The sequence below is a fragment of the Crocodylus siamensis genome, chromosome 10 (genome assembly GCF_052110815.1).
Source record: "Crocodylus siamensis isolate JL-2025a chromosome 10, ASM5211081v1, whole genome shotgun sequence".
In the NCBI taxonomy this organism is placed as follows: domain Eukaryota; kingdom Metazoa; phylum Chordata; order Crocodylia; family Crocodylidae; genus Crocodylus; species Crocodylus siamensis.
The window spans coordinates 40,491,792-40,511,930 of NC_143404.1; the positions used below are offsets into that span (position 1 = coordinate 40,491,792).

A 20,139-nucleotide genomic window follows, 5' to 3' on the forward strand; every position below is an offset into this window, starting at 1 on the left:
GGCAATTAACTCCTCACAGTTACTACAGCAATTCACCAAGCTCAATCAAAACAAAAAACACCAGAGAGGAAAAAGATCCATGAATTTCTGTCGTTAGTGTTTACGTAAAATTAATGTTTCCAAAACTAAGGAAAAAATCTTGAAGATATTTTCATCTGCTTGTATAAACTTAAAGAATTGACTACATTGCAGTTTATGATTTTTGTTTCTCTTGTTTTTCAGAGTTGGTTAAAAACATATGGCTATTTGCTTCCCTCTGACAGTCGAATGTCGGCTCTGCAATCAGGAAAAGCTATGCAGACGGCAGTTGCCACTATGCAGCAGTTTTATGGGATCCCAGTCACAGGAGTGTTGGATCAGACGACTATTGAGTAAGACTGATCTAAACTAATTTGTGCCTTTTATTTTTAGCCACATTTTGATGTAACCTCTGTGCCAAAATCTTTAGAAGTAACTAAGTTTTTTCTTGGAGACTGTTTTTCAGTAATTAAGACACATTTTAGATTCTTCCTGTTGTAAAACAGAACTGTTTGCAAGTAGTAAAAAGAGGTCCTAGTAACTGTAGTTCTTTGCAGTGCTTGCCCTGCAAATCTGTATGCATGTGATATAGGACGCATGCTTGTGCCAAATCTAGAGCAGGGGTTGGCAACCCTTGGCGCACATGCCAGTGTGGCATGCAGAGGCATTTGATTTAGTACGTGTACCTTGGGGGAGATGGTGGGGAAGGGGCCAGGGCTCCGCTGCCACAACAAAGATCAGGCTCCTTGAGGTTCCCATGCAATATGTTTAGAGTCACACATGCATCTGCTGCCAGCAGCGAACCAGGCTGGGGCTCTACAGACCTCAGTGTAGCTGCTTGCAATCTCCCTGCCACCTGCTGTGAGTAGCTCAGGGTCTGTGATAGGTGGCGGGGTGGGGCATAATAAGAAGTCACACTACCCTATCATAAATTTCATGATATAGGTGATTTAGCAATAGAAAGTTGCTTGATCAGAGGGGAAAAACAAAATACAAATAAAATTGTACATATAAGAATTGTGTATAGATTTATCTTTTTACACATGCTCCTGGGGTGTGGGGCAGACACTTTAATTAGAGTGGCTCTGAGAGCCATTCCAATTAAAGCACCCACAGTGTCTCGTGTATCAGCATCCCTGCGCTTCAAAATGGTGGTGAGGGCACTTTACGTACATACATACATACAAAATACATGAACAATTCTGGGATGGGGAACAGGAATTTTTAAGCTATAGTTTAGTTTACTCCACGTTCTGGAGCAATGTCATGTGACATGACATTGTTGCCTGCAATAAAAGAAGACCAGACTTAGTCACCTAGAAGTCCTTTGTTCATTCCTAAATTAGATGATTAGGAGTAGGTCTTAAACCTCTAAGTAGAGGTTTTACTAGTGGGTCACCATGGTTAAGACTGTCCTAAAATCCTGACGCACTTTTTAGAAAGCTATGTAAAGCTCTTGCTAAAGATTTATGGCCATCAAATTGGTTTCATAGTAACTCCTGGATTCAAAGAAAGCATATGGATCATTTACATTTTCTAAAAAGGGCCAAGTGAAATGGGGATTAACTCATCTGATTTGTAGATCTTGCTAAGGAATTAGTCTTGATAGGTCATCATAGCCTTTCTTTCAGGCTTCTCAGAAGACATTTTGTCGGTGGGTATTTTATAGGAACAGCGGCCTTGATCAAAACAGTTCTTTTACAAGCATTCATAGTGCCAATTTTATCCCAATTTGCCATAAGTTCATATGGAGTGACCCCTGTTTTATTTAATATAGCCCTCAATCTGCTCCTGTGCAGACTGAGGAAGGGTGGAGTTGGTTATATAAATAGGGGCTCTGCTGATGATACATTTCTCAATAAGTTTTTCCCAGAATGCCCAAAATATAGAGCAATTGAATTATGTACCAATATTAGACTTAAAATCAATTTTAGGAATATGGAAAGGTTTCCCGCTCTTTCTAAGCACAACTTACATGATTTCCCAGAATCATTCAGATCAATTAACTGAAATGAAAGCAGTTTTATCAAGGCAGGTCCACTCAGGAAATATTTGAGAGGCAGTATTGATCTCTGGAGTACTGTAGTAGATTCTTTATGTTTGATATGCACCAATTAATTACAAAGTTTTAGAAGGCAGCATTCAAGGCAGCTCCAAAATTGGAAATTTTGCATTTTATTTGAATTCATTTTGTATTTTTAGCTACCTCTCTTAGTTATTAAGAGAGTTCTCAAAAATGTTGGTATTATACCTGTGATGAATTAATATGGGTATATTGAAATTTGAGATGGGAGGGGCACTTTCCTAAATATATCACCATGCAACCTAATGATAGATCTGTTTCCTTATTAATGTTGTTTGAAGGCCTAGTTGGCTCAGTCTTTCCTGTATTTATGCTGACGAGGCTCTTGTTCAGAAGATCTTTGGAGAAAAAGTAATAGGCTTTTTATTTAAAAAAAAAAATGCCATGACAAGGACTAAGGAAGGTAGTTCACTATTCAGTGTTGGAATTAAACACGCTTGAATGTTGGAGTGACATATTTAAGAACTATTCAGTCAGGAATGCTTGATAAACACCCTCATTTTTAAAGTTCTTTTCTCTCAGCCTTGCAATTAAGATCTAGTGTGTGTACAAGAGAGGCCTACAGTATGAACAGATGTACATGTGAAGTGCTTCATATTTGAAGTGCAACAAATTTGAAGCACTTCAGTATTGTACAGACATACAGGCCACTTCAGCTGAAGTGTATTGTATTGCTCTGAAACTGATGCTGTTATGGTGTTCAGGATCTCCCCAAGGTTTCCAAGGACAGTCAAGTGGTAACAACTGGGCCTTATGGGCATTTGACCCCCAGATCCCTGGCACACATTACAGTTATGGTGAGATAGTGTTAGTTACACCTTAAATAGCAGGAGTGCAACATGTTTTGCCAATTCATGATGGCATAAAGAGGCAAACCATCCTCCAAGATACTCCACAAAATATGTGAAACAACTTTGTGGTGCACTTTTATGGCATTGTAAATTGAATATGTGGCCCTCTGTACCAATGCTGACAATCAGCAGCTTACCAGCATGGGAATAGGGGTTGGCATTGGGGCATTTGAACATGCCACAAAATTGACCTTTAAAGTGGTTTAATGCCATTTTGCACTGCTTTAATGGTGCAGCTGTTTGCACATGTTGTCGGTGTAATACGCATTAAATAACTTTGGGACTTGTCGCGAATAACCCGGCAGAGCTAGCAAACCAAGCTCGGGGTCGTGGTCACGGTGGTACGGCCGGGTGGTGGCTATTGGCATGGACAGGTGGGAGTTTGGTGCGATGGAGTCTGAGGCACGAAGGCGTAACGGTTGCAAATAAAGTAGATTTATTGACTTACGCTTTGAAGGCGTAGGTATTGATGTCTTCAGTTACAGTTGTATAACACGAATACAACAGAGGGGGTCTGTTGGCCCACGGGGTTCAGTCTGAAGATGTAGTCCCAGGGCTGGTCAACAGCTCATAAACTAGAATAAAACGAACAGGGCGTAAACTGTAACACACGGTCGTGACGCCAGTCCAGGGTGGACAATCGGATGATCGATGAACGGATGCCGAGGTCGAAGAGCCAGTCGAGGTATAATGAGAGTTCAAAGGGTGGTCCGAAATCGTAGTCGAGTTGAATGAGCTGAAGGTTGAATGCCAGTAGATCAGAACTGAAAAGCAAAGTTGAAACGAACTGAGAGGCAATTGAGGAGGAGACCAAAAGAACTAAGGGTCTAGCTAAAAGACAGTGCTGTGACAAGCAGTCACTGACTCTAGCTACGCGAGTCGTCTCTGGTACAGTATCTGGCAAGCCAGTCTCTGCCACAGAGCTCCCAGGTCTCCCCTGAGGGAGAGGCTGACTAACTTTTTAAAGCAGTCCTGTGGCCAATCAGGCTGCTTGACTGAATGAATTTTCTAGAAGGGTGACCTCACTTCAGTTGTTCTCTGAGCATGCCCAGCCGCCAGCTCTCTGAGGCAACTGAGTCTGCGCCAGAGAAAAACTAGGTCAGCCCTGATTGACAGGCCAAGAGGCTGCGCAAAGGACACCTGCAAGGCCCGTCGCCATGGCGCATGCCTGGCAGCTTCTGTCTTGGCAGCATACTCAGACCAAATTTCTCTGACAGGACTCAGCAAAATAATGCATTCTCCCCCCTACACCCACCCACCCACTGGAGCCTGCCTGCCTGCGGGGGCCCAGCGCTTCCCTTCTTAGTTGCAGTGCCCTCCGGGACCGCTGTGGCTGGGTGTTTGCAGGTGGGAATATTTTCAAGGGCTGGCTGAAAGAAAGGCCTGGGCTTGTGTGGTACTGTGCTACAGCACTGAGTCTTGGGGCCTGCTTTTTGGTGGGGCTAACGTGGGAGGTTGGAAATTATGATTGGAAACCAGAGGCAGGAGGGACTTGGTGAACCCTAGGACTGTAGTGAGAAGCTGTTGTCCAGGGGCAGGGGCACAAGTGGCAGAGATATATAAACTTGAGCTGGAGGCAAATAATGATGCTGTTCTGGCAGTAGTGATGCTTAAAGCGGTTCGTTTCTCTGGAGGCCACCAAAATCACAGACACACACTCATTAGATGGCACAAAAGGTGTATTTGCAAATAGGGTCAGAGCAGAGTCAAAAACTCAGATTACTCTGAACCCACCAAGGAATTTTGCAGGCTGTATTTATCTTTTTCCTCCTGGGCACGTGTGCAGAAACAGGAACTCTTACAGCTCACTTCCGTTTCATACAAGCATATATGTGGTTACATCACTACATACATCGCATGTATAGTATAATTAACTACTTAAGTATGCAGGGCGGAGAGGTAAATATGCATCAGCTAATTAAGCATGCTCAGAGACTACTATAGGTCACCAAGAGTTCAAACCCCCCCCCTTTCAAGGACACAGTCAGTTGAATTCCAGCTTCTGTAATCTGTATGAGAAAGGCTAGGGAGAAGCTGGGGGAGAGTCTGCGATTTAGTATAAGAAAAGCTGTGGCAAGGCTGGGCAAGGAAAAAAGTCCTTGGCAGTGTTTCTTTCTTATCAGGTGCAAGATGCAAGCTGTGCATTTCTAACAATACTCCATTTCTAACAATATTCCATTTCTAACAATAGCGTGTAAGGATGTGGTTTTTTAGTCTAGGCCTGAGGAGGGGGACAAAATGCAGTCTGGTCTGGATCCTCTTCATTTACCTGTTGGGGGATTTGATGGACTGCTTTGTCTCCTCCTTAACACAGAAGTTCTCCATAAACCAGTCCATAGTTTGCTTCAAACTATCATTAGATTCTCCTTCTCGTCACCAAACTGGCACACCTATTTTGTTGGTACTCTGTCCCACAGAACTGCTTCTGGACTGTAATAACTCTTTGTTCTGAGAATGCCACCAGGTCTGTCAGTGCTTCCTCCTTGCTCTCTGTCCTCCTCGTTGCTTGTTCAGTTGCTGTTTAAGCCAATGTCCTTGGTACCTCAGTGGCAGCGCCAGTAGGAGCAGCTGGGCACACCACTGTGTGCAGGTGATGACCCTGGAATGACAGTAATTAGACAAGGAGACATTGTTAAAAGAGTAAGTCTAGGAGATAACTGATGAACTCCCAAAAAAGTTTTAGCAGTCCATCTTGGGAGTCTTTTCACACTTGCTGTAAGCTCTCAGAATAAGTACACTAACCCTTGGGGTTCCAACATGTTTGTTGCCCTCAGGCAGAGACATGATGGATGCCAAGGTATGGGGTCAGCCTGGGATAGGCATCCATCTCCTTGGCTGCTGCAGGACATTTTCCTGTGACTTTGTGAGTAGTAGGTTCAGGTAGGTAGGTAGTAGGTTCAGGCAAGATGTTTTCCTGGGACTTTGTGGGTAGTATGTGGGGGTGGGGGGTGCACAATCAGCTTCCACATCTTTCTGACAATCTCCACAATTTTTCAGTCCACCTTTCATCTTCAGTGATGCGACCCTATTCTGTGTGCTGATTATCAGACAGGATCAGTTTTATGTACTGTTTAGTGGATACTGTGCTACAAGAGATGCTCCTACCTCCCAACCTTTTTTTTCTGGAAAGGTGTCATGAATTCCAGAGGGTCCCATGAGAGGTGGTGTCTACCATTCTGCCATTCAATGTTAGCACCACAGGAGGCAATCTTGAAGCTTTGCTCCATGACTACCTCTCCCCAGAGGAGTGGATTACAATACCACACTATAGATTATTTCATGGAATAACGGGATTTTCCATTCATTTTATGCCCCCAACTGCCTTTGTATCTATCTGCCAAAGAACATTTGTGTGCTCACTGCAGAGACTGTCTCTACTTAAGCTTACCTCCCTGCTGCTTGGTGGAAAACCCATGATTTTACCTTGATGAGGACCACTTGGAAACACTCATGTCAACCTAGGTGACCTTCCCTGGATGGCATCAAAATACATACTACTGTCACTGGAAGTCCTAGAGATCACCACTCCTCCTGCATTCTACCCTGTTCACGTTACAGTCTGTAGATTTTTCCTAGGATGTGTGAAAGTAAACAAAACAAGAATAGAGTAATTGCATTGGCTGTGGGTTTTTGTTAGGTGTAATAGAACCTCTCTGGTCCATTGCTGCTTTCTCTTTTCTCCTGGGGGCTATGACTGTGAGTGGAATTGGTCAGGAAGTGGGGGATGCATTCTCTGCTGTTCTTCCCCTGGGTCCCTATATGATTTATGCTATAGTGAACATTTCCAGAAAGGGAGAACATGCAGGGAAAGCTGCATGTCAGGACAGAGGAAGAGATCAGTGAATTTGTTTACAGTCACTTGAGTGAGTACGGCCATTAGTAAACACAGTCTCATCATTCAGAAATTCACTTTCTTTTCAGTTTACTTCCACTGGCAAACACAAAAACTTTTTTGGCTAAAAATTCTGTACATTTGCATCCTTTGTTCTGTGTCCTCTGCTGCTTACAAGAAGGTAGACAGCAGGGCCTTGTACTGGGAGAAGGGAGGAAAGGATCTGATTATTTGTTTCAAGCTCTTCTAGTATGTACCAAAGGTAATAATATACTCTTGTTGTTTCAGTGACTTTTACCTAAAATACTTGTCAGGCATATCCAAAATTATCTAAGTCCTACCATTATTTGTTCTTCAACATATATTTGGAAAGATAGTCATCCATAATGACAGTCCTTGGTAATGTTTGTCTTTTTAAAATTTATAGATCTGTATATCCATACACAGATCCAATTGTTAAAGCCTATAGCAGACTGTCTTGTTTTATAGTTCCTGAGGTGCTTTAATATCACTGACATTTTGTTGTCTTTAGTTTTTTCCTTTAAATAAAATACAGTGAAGGTGTGGATAAGTGTAAGTTTGTTTTCCCAACAAAGCAAAATGAAAGTTCAGAAATTCAAAATGTTTTAAACTTTCTTAAACATCATTCCTTTGAAACAAAAATGTCAGTCCCTGTTGCAGCACTTTTTGCTCGGATAGATTCCAAATTTATCACAAAATCAGTATTTTGTTTTTCAGAAACACTAAGTACTGTGTTCATAACAGTCTGCTTCTCCTTTTCACTCTTGTCCTCCTCCGCCAGTCTGTTCTTCTCTACTTTTTTCCTGACATGCCCATTCTCTTCATATTTCACCACGTCTTTGTTGTCTACTTTTCCTCCCACTCCCTTTCTCAATCTATTTAATATACTTAAAAAGATTGTAAGCAAGATATGGGGACAAAAACAAGTTAGAGAGGCAAATTAGGGTATGGACCCTGTTTTAGTTTATCAGTTTCCTCTATAAGCCCCTCTTTTGATTCGTCATTTCTACCAGTTTGTCCCCTGAAAGGAGTTGGCTCTGATATGGTATTTTCCCCTGTCTCTTTCATAGGGAAGACCAAAGCAAAGAACTCATTCAGCTTCTCCACAATGGCATTATCTTCCTTGATTGCTCCTCTTGTTCTGTGATTGTTCAGGGGCCCACCTGAATCTCGTATATGTACTTATGCAAGGTACTTATATGTATACTAGCCAATTGTCCATCAAGAATGGTGGGGGTGGGGGGTAGAGGGCTGGGATGGAGTGCTGCCATCTAATGCCCAGTACTGCTGCTGTTCTGCCTCTTGTAGGGAGCGGGGTGGGGGAGCTGAGGCCAGCTCCCCTACCCCCGTCCAGTCCTTGGTGTGGCTTCGGAATCAGGGTGGTGCTCCCCCATGCGTGGAACACTCTGATTGGCTATTTCGGTCAGCCAATCAGAGTGCGAATAAAGCATTACAGATAGACAGACTTAGGCTTTTATAATATTAGAATGTTTGATGCCTATAGCAAGTTGTTCTGAATTTTTTTCTGCTTGCCTTATAGTTTTACATTTAGCTTGCTAGAATGAATATTTTTTCCAATTTTCTTGCTAGGACATGACTTTCATTTCTTGAATGAGATTTTGTTTGCCTTTAATAGCTTCTTCTACTCTGGTAGCATTGGAGTGATGTCAAAGCCATGATGATCCAGAAAATATGCAAGAGGCTGCATGCAAAAAATGTTGTCCTGTGGGGTCAGGATCTCAATATTGCTTTGTTAGTCAGGAGGTTATGACAATTGCACATATACAAACACACAAATTCATCAGGTGCGCGCGCGCTACCAACTCAGGTGCATACACATCCAAACCAGCCTAGCCACGTGCATACCTATCACCAGTTCAAGCACATATATACTACACACCAAAAATTAACAATCAGTTGTCAAGACCCACACACTCTGTACATGTACACGGATCACTAATTCATATATCACGCAGACAGTGATGTGTGTGTGTATATGTATGTGTGTATATTCACCAGTTCACACACATACCACCCACCTAAACACAGGTGAGTTCTTAACTTGGATGGTATAGTATGTATGTGTGTGTGTGGGATACCTGGGGGAAGGTTAAGGTGAGAAAGAAAGTGTAAGAAGTGAAAGTTGCTGGAATCGGAATTAAAACCAGTAGACTAGAGAGTAAATGGGCTGAGGAACTGAGGCTTGGGGTTACTTAAGGTCAAGTGGCCCCAGGGTTACTTGAGGTCACTGGTGCAAGGGAATAAGCTCGGTGGCAAGGAGGAGACCGCCAGGAAAGAGAGAGAAGCAGAAACCTGGGAGCTTGGGGCTGGAAACTGAGGCAGATAGCTGGGAGCTTGGGGAGCAGATAAGCGGTAGCAAGGAGGAAACAGGAAACAAACAAAAACCCAACTCACGGTTTCAAAATAACAGGTTTATTAAACAGACAGCACACTACACAGCTCCATGAAGTTATTGGTGCACGTGTGTGTGCGCGTGTGCACACACACACACACATGCACTCACAATGGCAGCAGGAGAAAGAGACTCAGTGGAAGGGTTGGAGTCCAGGCAGGAAAGAGAAACAATCCAAATCCTTGGTTGAAGAGAGGGTGGGGGTGATAGTTACCTAACCAGGCTGGAAAGAGGTCTTTGTCCAGCAGGTGTTGTCTAGAGGGGGGTTGCCCACAGGGCCTCTGGGTGGATAGGTGGTGTGGTGTGGTGCTATTCCAGATGGAGAGGGCATCCCAAGGAGTCAGTCTTCACTACCCCTTTTTATGGGGTAGACTACCTATGATCTCCTATGGGGAGGGAATGTCCAGGCAATGTCAGTCCTGTTTCAGAAGGTTCCAGGTGTTCTTACTGAGCATGTACAGCCTTGGCACAATGGTGGGTTGCCTCATCTTTTGTTTCTTGAATGCTGAGGGTGGTTCCAATGGCTGGGTCATTGGTCCAGGCATTGGTTTTGATGGTTCGGTCATTCAGAGGGAGCTATTTTTTGACCTACTGCCATTGTCTCTCAGGCAGCTTCATTCATCCCCATTCATTCAGGAACCAAGTTACATAGGAGGGGTAGGTATGAGTCATAGGTAACAACATACTTACACAACAGGGCATGGGGACAAGATGGAGACTTGACAAACAAAATGGAAACTTGACGTGACTTATGCTAACTTACATATGTTAGCTTAATTCATATCACATCAGTAAAACAGAAATATAGAACAGTAACAATCAATATAAACATAATTATACAATACAAAGAAGGAGAAAAAATAAAACAAATATAACTTGCTACCAGAATAAAATGCTGAAGCTTATCCTATGTCTTAGCTCATTTATACTTACGTATAGGGAATAGAGAGGGAGAGAAAAAGTCGGAAAGGGGAGGGAATGCCTTTTAAAATAATAAAAAAAGAAAAACTGGGGGTTTTGATACAAAACTTCTCAAAGTCTGTCCCAGTGATGTAGCTGGTCCAATAAAAATACATCATTCACAAAAAACCTTGCCTCTTTTTTTTACTCTACCATTTAAAAATGGTAGATTTTTCTTTCTTTAGTCTGCTTACTATTTTTTACCTGGAGTACATATTTAATGTGTGCATCCAGTATGATATTTTTAAACCATCCCAATGTGGCTGGCAAATTTTAGGATCATGCAAAAGTAGGGATGGAAGGTCACAAGGTCATCTAGTTCATCCCCCTGCTCTAGGAAGAATCAGCCCTGACTAAACTGTCCCAGACAAGTGTCTGTCCAACCTCCTCTTGAAAATTGCCAGGGATAGAGATTCCACAGCTTCTCTAGGTAGCCTGTTCCAATGCTTGACCACTGACAGAATCAGAAACATACTCCTAATTTCCAACCTAAATTTCCTCTACTGCATCTGGAGTCTGTTGCTCTTAGTCCTGTCCCTTATGGCCACAGAAAAACGCATCTCCATCCTCTCTAGAGTCACCCTTCAAGTAATTGAAGACTTATCAAATCCTCCTCAATCTTTTCTTCTCCAGACTAAATAATCTTTGCTTTTTCAACCTGTCTTTCTAAACTTTGCTTCCCAGGCCTCTAATCCTTCTTTTTGCTGTCTGCTGGACTCTCCAATCTGTCTACATACTTCTTTAAGTATGGGGCCCAAAACTGGGCTACTGCTCCAGGTGAGGCCTCACCAGTGCTGAATAGAGTGGAAGACTCACTTCCCTTGATTTGCAAGTCGCACTCCTGTTAACATAACTGACAGTCCCTTGCCCTGGCACCTAGGGAGAATCACCCCGAGTCTACTTAACTGTCACAACTTTGGTGTTTTCCAGTACCTCTGGGATGTTGCTTGGTGGTTCTTAGCAGCTCAGGAATGCCCTTCTTGGCACATCTTCTTTTGGTCTCCTCCTCCCTCCACCCCACCCCTTTCCAGTCAGGGGTTACTGTAGATCCAGGCCATGCCTTGACGAAGTTCCAGGTTTTTGACGTGATGATGTGACGGAGCACTGGTGTCTCAGGAATCTCCCTGTGGTTTTGTCACTCTTTAAGAGAAAAATGCCAACACAAAAGCAACTTAACATAGTTCTGTCTGAGTGGTGGGTAGGGTACTGTTGCCCCTGTGCTGAGATGCTCAATCTCAAGCACTGGGAATTAAAGGTCTGTTTTCCCAACCCTTTGGCCCCTTTGGGCCGCTTGGCCTTTTTTCCCCAGGGCCTTTCCAGATGGCCTGTTGGCCAGGTGTCACAGAGTCCCAGCATGTTCCCTGTTGGTGTACTTCAGGCACGTGGCTGCACACCAGGCAGTGTGGGCATTGTGGGCCATCCCTCCAGGGTTCACCCTTGTCAGGTGCCCTCAGGGCCTACTGGGTCGCCCTCTCCCATCCCTGTCTAACTTTGGTGCACTGGGCAATTCTCCATTTTGACAGTTGTTGAACTCATCAGTGTATCAGGCCGCCTGGGAGCGAGGTCAAAAGGCTCAGTGTTGCCTCCAGGCTTGTACATTCTGCGGGCTGGCAGGTCCTCCTGGTTCAGTTGGGGATGCTTGTTTCCAGCACATGGACCCGGACTTGACCTGGCTGCTGGAGCTGCACCAGGCTCTTTCCTGGCGGCCTCTTGGCGTGCCATGTGTGCCTCTCCTTTCTGGCTGCCCCTTTGGCTAAAGCAGGCCTGGGATGTTTTCCCAGGCTTGCTAGCCACCAGGGGAAGCAACAAGTTGCTTCCAGAGGAAGGGAGTGCATCTGGTTCCAGCTCCATTGTCGGATGCTTCCTGATGGGTTTCTGGTCTCCAGGCTGCTTTTCAACATGTGGCTGCTGGGCTCTGCACCAATTGGTGCCAGGCCTTCTGACCACAGAGCATCAGCTGTGCCAGTCATGGCCTGACCACATGAGCTGCAGCACAGAGGCAAACCAGGCGGAGCCCTGTCACAATAAGCCACTATACTGTTGGCCTTTTTTTGCAGCAAGATCAGACTATGGGCTCATATTCAGCTTATGGTATATTGTAACTACTAGTTCTTTCTCTGCAGTACTACAGCCTAGCCACTCATCCTTCATTCTGTACACGTGCATGCAATGCTTCCATCCCAAGTGCAGGACTTTGCACTTGTCGTCATTGACTCTTCTCTGATTGATTGTGGACCATTTTTTCCAGTTTCTCCAGGTCTTTCTGGATCTTAGCCTTTTCCAGTTTCTCTAGGTCTTTCTGGATCTTAGACTTTCTAAAGTGGCGGCAACTCCCCTCAACTTGGTATTATCCACAGATTTGTTAAATGTGCACTCAGTCCCATCATCTAAATCATTAATGAAGATGTTGATACTGGATCCAGGACAAGACCCCTGGGGAGCCCTATTTCATACCTTCTCCCAACAAGATACTATCATCAATGATTAGTGGAGTACAGTGATTCAACCAGTTATGTATCCACCTTAGGATACTTTTATCTAGTCTGTATTTCCTTAGTTTGGCACTGTCTCCTCCAGTGTTCTTATTAATAAAAGCCTTGCTAAAGTTAAGTTATATCACATCTACTGCTCTTCCTCATCCACAGAGCCTATCCTCTTATCATAGGAGGAAATCAAGTTGGTTAGGCATGACTTGATGGATCCATGCTGGCTGTTCTTGATCATGTTGTTCGAGGTGCTTCAGAATAGGTTCCTTGAGGACATGCAAAGTAGAGAGGAGGAAAGGAGCAGCATGAAGTACCAGCTTGCCTGACCTGAGCTGGAGGAAGGGGTGGATGGGAGACCCCTTGCCTCACAGACCTCAGTAAGAAACTGGGGGACTGTGGTGTCAGCGCCCACACAGTCAAGCGGGTCGCCAACTGACTGGAGGGCCGCACCCAGACAGTGGTGGTGAATGGGTCCTTCTCAACCTGGAAGGACGTGGGCAGTGGGGTTCTGCAGGGCTCGGTCCTCGGGCCCACACTGTTCAACATCTTCATCAGTGATTTGGATGAGGGGGTAAAAAGCACCCTATTCAAATTTGCTGATGACACTAAGATGTGGGGGGATGTGGGCACACTAGAAGGAATCATTAGGCTTCAATCAGACCTAGACAGGCTACAAGGGTGGGCAGATGTGAATAGGATGGGATTCAGCACAGACAAGTGCAAGGTGATGCACCTCGGGAGGAACAACCGGCACCATACCTACAGGTTGGGGAACTCCCTTCTTGCCAGCACAGAGGTAGAAAAGGATCTTGGAGTCATCATTGACTGCAAGATGAACATGGGCCGGCAGTGTGGGGAGGCAGTCAGGAAGGCCAACCGTACCTTGTCATGCATCCACAGATGCATCTCAAGCAGGTCCAAAGCGGTGATCCTCCCCCTGTATGCAGCACTGGTCAGGCCGCAACTGGAGTACTGCGTCCAGTTCTGGGCGCCGCACTTCAAGAGAGATGTGGACAGCATGGAGAGGGTCCAGAGGAGGGCCACTCGCATGATCAGGGGACAGCAGGGCAGGCCCTATGAGGAGAGGCTACGGGACCTGAACCTGTTCAGCCTCCAAAAGAGAAGGCTGAGGGGGGATCTAGTGGCCTGTTATAAACTAGTCAGGGGGGATCAGCGGGCATTGGGGGAGTCACTGTTCCCCCGAGCACTACCAGGAGTGACCAGGAATAACGGTCACAAGCTGGCAGAGGGCAGATTTAGGCTAGATATCAGGAAGCGCTACTTCATGGTCAGGGTGGCTAGGATCTGGAACCAACTTCCAAGAGAGGTGGTCCTGGCTCCTACCTTGGGGGTTTTTAAGAGGAGGTTGGATGAACATCTTGCTGGGGTTGTTTGACCCCAGTACGCTTTCCTGCCATGGCTGGGGGTCGGACTAGATGATCTACTCAGGTCCCTTCCGACCCTAGAAACTATGAAACTATGACCTAGCCCAGTTCCTCCCAGTACCCCTGCAGGGGGTGGGGCCTGCAAGGTAGAGGGGGCTCCGATCCAACCACCCCTCCCCCCGCCTTCCAGTTCAGGCTGGGCAAAGCCCGGCTGGCAGCTTTCCTCTCCCTCCTCCCCCCTCCCTCCCTACTGACAGCCCCAGGGGTGGGGCTGGGCTGCATCTGCACTACCCTGAAAGCACAAAGGATTAATTTAAGTCCCCTAAGGTGCTCTAAAGCAGAGCACCTTCATTAGATACCGTATTTGAGGAGGATTAATTTTTTATGCAATCAGCCACTTCAGAAGCACTCTGCAGCCATGCATGTGTGTCACGGCATGGCTGTAGAGCACTTTCAGGGGCCTGATCACATGAAGACTATAACTTCTTTTGGTGCTCATAATGTGTTAATCTATTGTTTATGATTATTTGACCAATTATGTTTTCACCTAAAGGTAATTCTATTTAACCCATATTTTGCTAGGTTACTTATGAGAATGTTGTTATTTAGGATTGTGTCAGAATCCTTAATAAACTCCAGGTATTTTATGTCCCCTACGCTCACCAAACTTTTCACTCTGTCAAAGACGGAAATCAAGTTGGTTTGGCATGATTTTTTCTGAACAAGTACATATTGGCTGCTACTGATCAGACCGTTCTCCAGGTTTATACAAACTGATTGCTTTAAATGTATCTCCAATAATTGATCAGTAATTACTAAGTCCTCTTTTTTTATCCTTTTCAAAGATAGGTAGTATATTAGTGCTTCTGTCAGTATTGGATGCTCAACAATATTTCCTTTAGTAACTGGCAGTTCTGGACCCCATTGTCCTTGAACTTGTCTAGCCATGGAACCTTGCCCCTTGCCTGTAATTTTTGAGTCAGTTGAAAACATCCCATTTGAAATTTGGTATCCTTGTTGTCTTATTCTTATGCTTTCCCTTTCTTGGAATCATGATTTTTTTGGTACTATTAATAACTTCTTTCCAAATTTTCCTACCATCCTTCATATTCACAACCAGTTGTTCTGTATTAGTCAGAACAAGATTGACAATAGATGAACCCTTAGTTGACCTTCAGTTGTCTGAAAATGAAAGTTCTGTATGTACATTAAGAACTTTGTGAACATTATATTATTTTCCTGTATGAGGCTCCTGGCAGATGTTGTTTGTTGCACATTATATAAGAGTATTACACAAGAGAACTGTAACATGCCAGACATTAAACCAGTTTATCCCTGGAAAAAAATGGCAGATCAGCCACAAAGAGGTTGTTGGTTGAAATAGAAACTTCTTCGAAATTTAGAGGTATCCCACAATAATTTTAGCTTGTGATCAGTTGGCATGTTATGATTTGTTTCATGATACACACGTTTCAAAGAAGCCTTATTGAGAGTGCAGGAACAAACCATCCCAATGTGCAGGAAGGCTAGCAAGTATGGCATAAGACCAGCTTGGCTTAGCAGGGAACTCTTCAGTAAACTAAATCACAAAAAGGAAGTTCATAAGAAGCGGAAACTTGGAAAAATAATTAGGGAAGAATATAAGAGTAGTGTTCAGGCATGCTGGGAAGAAGTCAGCAATGCCAAAGCACAATTGGAGTTGCAGCTAGCAAGGGACATGAAGGGTAACAAGAAGGATTTCTACAAGTATGTTGATAGCAAGGGGAGGATCAGGGAAAGTGTGGGTCCCTTAGGAATGGGGGAGGCAACCTTGTGACAGATGATGTAGAAAAGGCTGAAATGCTTAATGCCTTTTTTGCCTCAGCCTTCACAGGCAAGATCAGCTCTCAGACTATTGCACCGGGCAACAACACAGTTTGTGAAGGAAGTGAGCAGCCCTCACTGGTAAAAGAACAGGTTAGGGACTACATAGAAAAGCTGGATGTGTATAAGGCCATGGGGTTGGATGGGATGCACCCAAGGGTGGTGAGGGAGTTGGCTGATGTGATTGCAGAGCCATTGGCTGTCATCTTTGAAAACACATGGCAATCAGGAGAGGTCCTAGATGATTGGAAAAGAGCCTATGTTTAAGAGAGGGATGAAGGAGGATCCAAAGAACTATGGACCAGTCAGCCTAACCTCAGTCCTTGGAAAAATCCTGGAGTAGATCTTCAAGGAATCCATTTCAAAGTACTTGAAGTAGAAAAATGTGATTAGGAGCAGTCAGCATGGGCAAGTCATGCCTGACCAACTTGATAACCTTCTATGACAAAGTGACTGGCTCTGTGGATATGGTGTATCTTGATTCTTAACACGGCTTTTGATATGGTCTCCCACAGCATTCTCGTAGGGAAGCTAAGGAAGTATGGGCTGGATGAATGGACTATAAGATGGATAGAAAACTGGTTGGAACATCATGCTCGGAGAGTAATAATCAATGCTTTGATGTCTGGTTGGCAGCCAGCATCAAGTGGAGTCTCCCAGGGGTTGAGCCTGGGGCCGGTTTTGTTCAATGTCCTCATCAATGACCTGGAAGATGGCAAAGAGTTCACGCTTGTCGGGGTAAACCAAACAGAATGAATCGGGCCCCAAGGTCACGGTGGGCTGGGGTGGCAATCAGATATGGACAGGTGGGATTATTGGCGTAGAGTCAGGAGATATGGACCCGGAGTGGATTGAAATGAAGATGAATTTATTTAACTTACACTTTAGGCGTAGGCAGCGATGTCTTCAGTTACAGTTACAACAATGAACAGCGAAGGGGTCTGTTGGCCCACGAGGGTCAGTCCGAAGACCTAGTCCCAGGGCTGGTCAACAGCTCATTAAATGGGTAATACAAAACAATGAGACGAAAACTGTAATACGTTGTACACGGTAAGTCGCGTGACGCCTGTCCTGTAGGACAACAGTGAGAAGCGGTGATGTCGGAAGCCGAAGTCAAAACCAGGTGAGTCGAGCCGAAATTGCAAACAAAGTCCGAAGGGGTGATCCAAAAATCGTAGCCGAAAGTCAGTGCCAAGGTACGTCGGAAGCCAGGTGAGTCGATGCAAAGCCGTAATACAACACAAGCAATACGAAATGCCAAGCGAAAGAGACGAAGGAGGAGATCGATAGGCCCTAAAGCCTGACTGAGAGGCAGTCCCTGCAGCAGCAGCCTCTGTCTCCAGCTAACGCGATCTCCCCCCGAGGGAGGGGTTCACTGAACTTTTATATGAATTTGGTAGCCAATCAGAACTCTCTCTGCAGAGAAATTTCTAGTCAGATTACCTCATGTCAGGTTCTGACTGAGCATGCTCTCAGTCAGAAGCTGACACAATCTCAGCATGGTCTGTGGGGAAAGTAGGTCAACTATGATTGACAGGTCTGCAGGTCACCCAGGGGGCAAGGGCTGGGTGAGCCTTGGAAGTTTCCACTCACAGAGTCAAATCGCGCATGTCAGTCCAGCTCTTCTGTGTTGGCAGCATATACTCAAAATTTTGCTCTGACAACGCTCAGCAAGTTTGCATATCAAACCAAGCGGGGGGAGTAGTAGATAATGCTGGATGGTAGGGCTAGGATTCAGAGTGATCTAGACAAATTGAAAGATTGTGCCAAAGAAATCTCATGACATTCAACAAGGACATGTGCAAAATCCTGCACTTAGGATGGAACAGTCCCATGCACCAGTATAGGCTGGGGGCTGACTGGCTGGGCAGCGACTTTGCAGAAAAGGATCTAGGGGTTACAATGAACAATAAGCTGAATATACAGCAGCAGTGTGCCCTTGTTGCTAAGAAGGCTAACAGCATACTGGGTTGCATTGGTAGGTGTGTTGCCAGGAGGTCAAGGGAAGTAATTATTCCCCTCTATTCAGCACTTGTGAGGCCATATCTGGAGTACTGTGTTCAGTTTTGGGACCCCCACTACAGAAAGGATATGGACAAATTGGAGAGGGTACAGCAGAGGGCAACAGAAGTGGCGAGGAGGCTGAGGGGCATGACTTACGAGGAAAGACTGAGAGAACTGGGCTTATTTAGTTTAAAGAAAAGGAGACGGAGGGCTTTCAGCTACCTGAAGCGGGGTGGAGTTAGACTGTTCTCAGCAATGGTAGAAGACAGAACAAGGAGCAAAGGTCTCAAGTTATAGCAAGGGAAATTTAGGTTAGATATTAGGAAGTATTTTCTCATTAGAGGGGTAGTAAAACACTGGGACAGGTTACCCAGAGAGGTGATGGAAACTCCATCCTTTTAGGTTTTCAAAACCTGGCTAGACAAAGCTTTGGCTGGGATAATCTAGTTGGGAATGGTCCTGCTTTGAGCAGGGGGTTGGACTAGATGACCTCTTGAGTTCCCTTCCAACCCTGGTGTTTTATGATTCACAATAAATGCAGTGTTTGGCACTATATTCTTCAAAAGATACTGGGGAAGTGAAATCTTAACTTTTATAAATTTTGGATATTTGTGTTACCTCTTTGAATGCCTCATCCATCTCTTTTTCCTAATGTGACGGTCTGTAGTAGGCCTCTACCCCAGTATCACTATTGCTGTTTTGCCTCTTCTCCTAGATGCATTCAACAGATCTGCTACTTTTTTCTACTTTTGTAACAGAACAAGAACATGTGTTTTTTTACATATAGCACAATGCCTTCTCTTTTTTCCTCAAGTTTATCCTGCTAGAAGAAGGTGTATCCCTCAACATTGATATTCCAGTTGAGAACATTATTCGACCAAATTTCTATAATACTAAGTCATAATTTTCTTTTACGTATTATGCTTTTCCAGTTCATTGGACTTTTCCCTCCTTCATACAGTTACATTAGTATATAAACATCAAAATATACTTTGCAAGCTGTCAGGCTGCTTTTCCTTTTTCATCTTGTTTCCCAATTTGTGCTTCCTCAACCTTTCTTCAGAATTAAGCCTTTTCTTTTGGTCGTTATCCTTTGGTATTAAATACCCTGTGGTTGGTGGTATTTTCTTCCTCACCTCTAATAGGACTCAGTTAAAAGCCCCTCCTGGCAAAGCTGACTAGACAGTGTCCAAATATGTTTTTCCCAGTCTTCTTCAGTTAGATCCTTCCTCTGTATAGCAGCTCTCTTGCAGAATGTTAATCCATTGTTGAATAATCGAAAACCTTTTTATCAATACCACATTCTGAACTATGGGTGTCTATGCATGTGCTCTAGGGCAGTGGTCTCCAAACTGTTTTGATTGTGCACCCCTATCAGTAAAAAAATTTTGAGCATGTACCCCCAATATATGTATATTTATGTAAGTATAAATATAAATAGAAGTTCTAATATTTTCTTCCTGCATCCCAATGCGCACCCTACTTTGGAGACCACTGCTCTAGGGTGTGGTGTGGAGGGGGTGGCTTTTAAATTAGAGCACCTCCTGGACAGCTGCTCTAGTTTAAATGCCACAACATCACATGTATTCAGTGTCCTGCATTTCAAAATGGCCACAGGAGTGCTTTAGCTGAAACACATTCAAGGAGTTTTAGTTAAAGCACCCCTGTTGCCATTTTGAAATGTGGGATGCTGATTACACGTGACACTGGCACATGCTGGATCAGAATGCTGGGAGCATGTGTAAAGGCTCCTTATGTGTTATTCTTGGGGGGGGGTTATGTAGTGGTCCTGTGTAGACCTTTATCTTCAGTGGAAACATCACCTGCGCCCCAATCCTCTTCATGCTACTGTCTAGACCTTTTATTTTTCTTCTATCTGCTTAGGATTATTCTTGATGGCATCACTAGTGCCCACACACAGACAAGCAGGGAAGGGTAATGATCTGAAAAATATGTGACTTCTGGCAGTCTCTCAGTCACATCTTGAATAAGAGCTGGAAGTCTGGAGGATAGATACCATTGTCTTCCTCTGTGGCTGTGTAGTTCATCTTCTGCTTTGTGGGGTCTTCATCTGGTACCTGTCATGCATTAATTCATCTGAGGCAGTCTCATCAGTAGTTTCCATGCTTAGTGTCTGAGATCTGTTGCTATTTCTAACACAGCTGTAGTCTGGTGGTTGTTTTTCCTGGACATCCTACACCGCTAGTTGCCTTTTTTGTCCTG

General features: G+C 44.5%; 1 protein-coding gene across 1 annotated transcript in view; it reads left to right on the forward strand.

Annotated features, from left to right (window-relative positions):
* The window catches only part of MMP24 (matrix metallopeptidase 24), a 215,867-nt gene that overhangs the window by 2,958 nt on the left and 192,770 nt on the right, over positions 1-20,139 (forward strand). Inside the window, exon 2 of the mRNA XM_090064287.1 lies at positions 223-371. Coding sequence (XP_089920413.1) covers positions 223-371 — 149 coding nt within the window. The remainder of the gene's footprint in view (positions 1-222; positions 372-20,139) is intronic.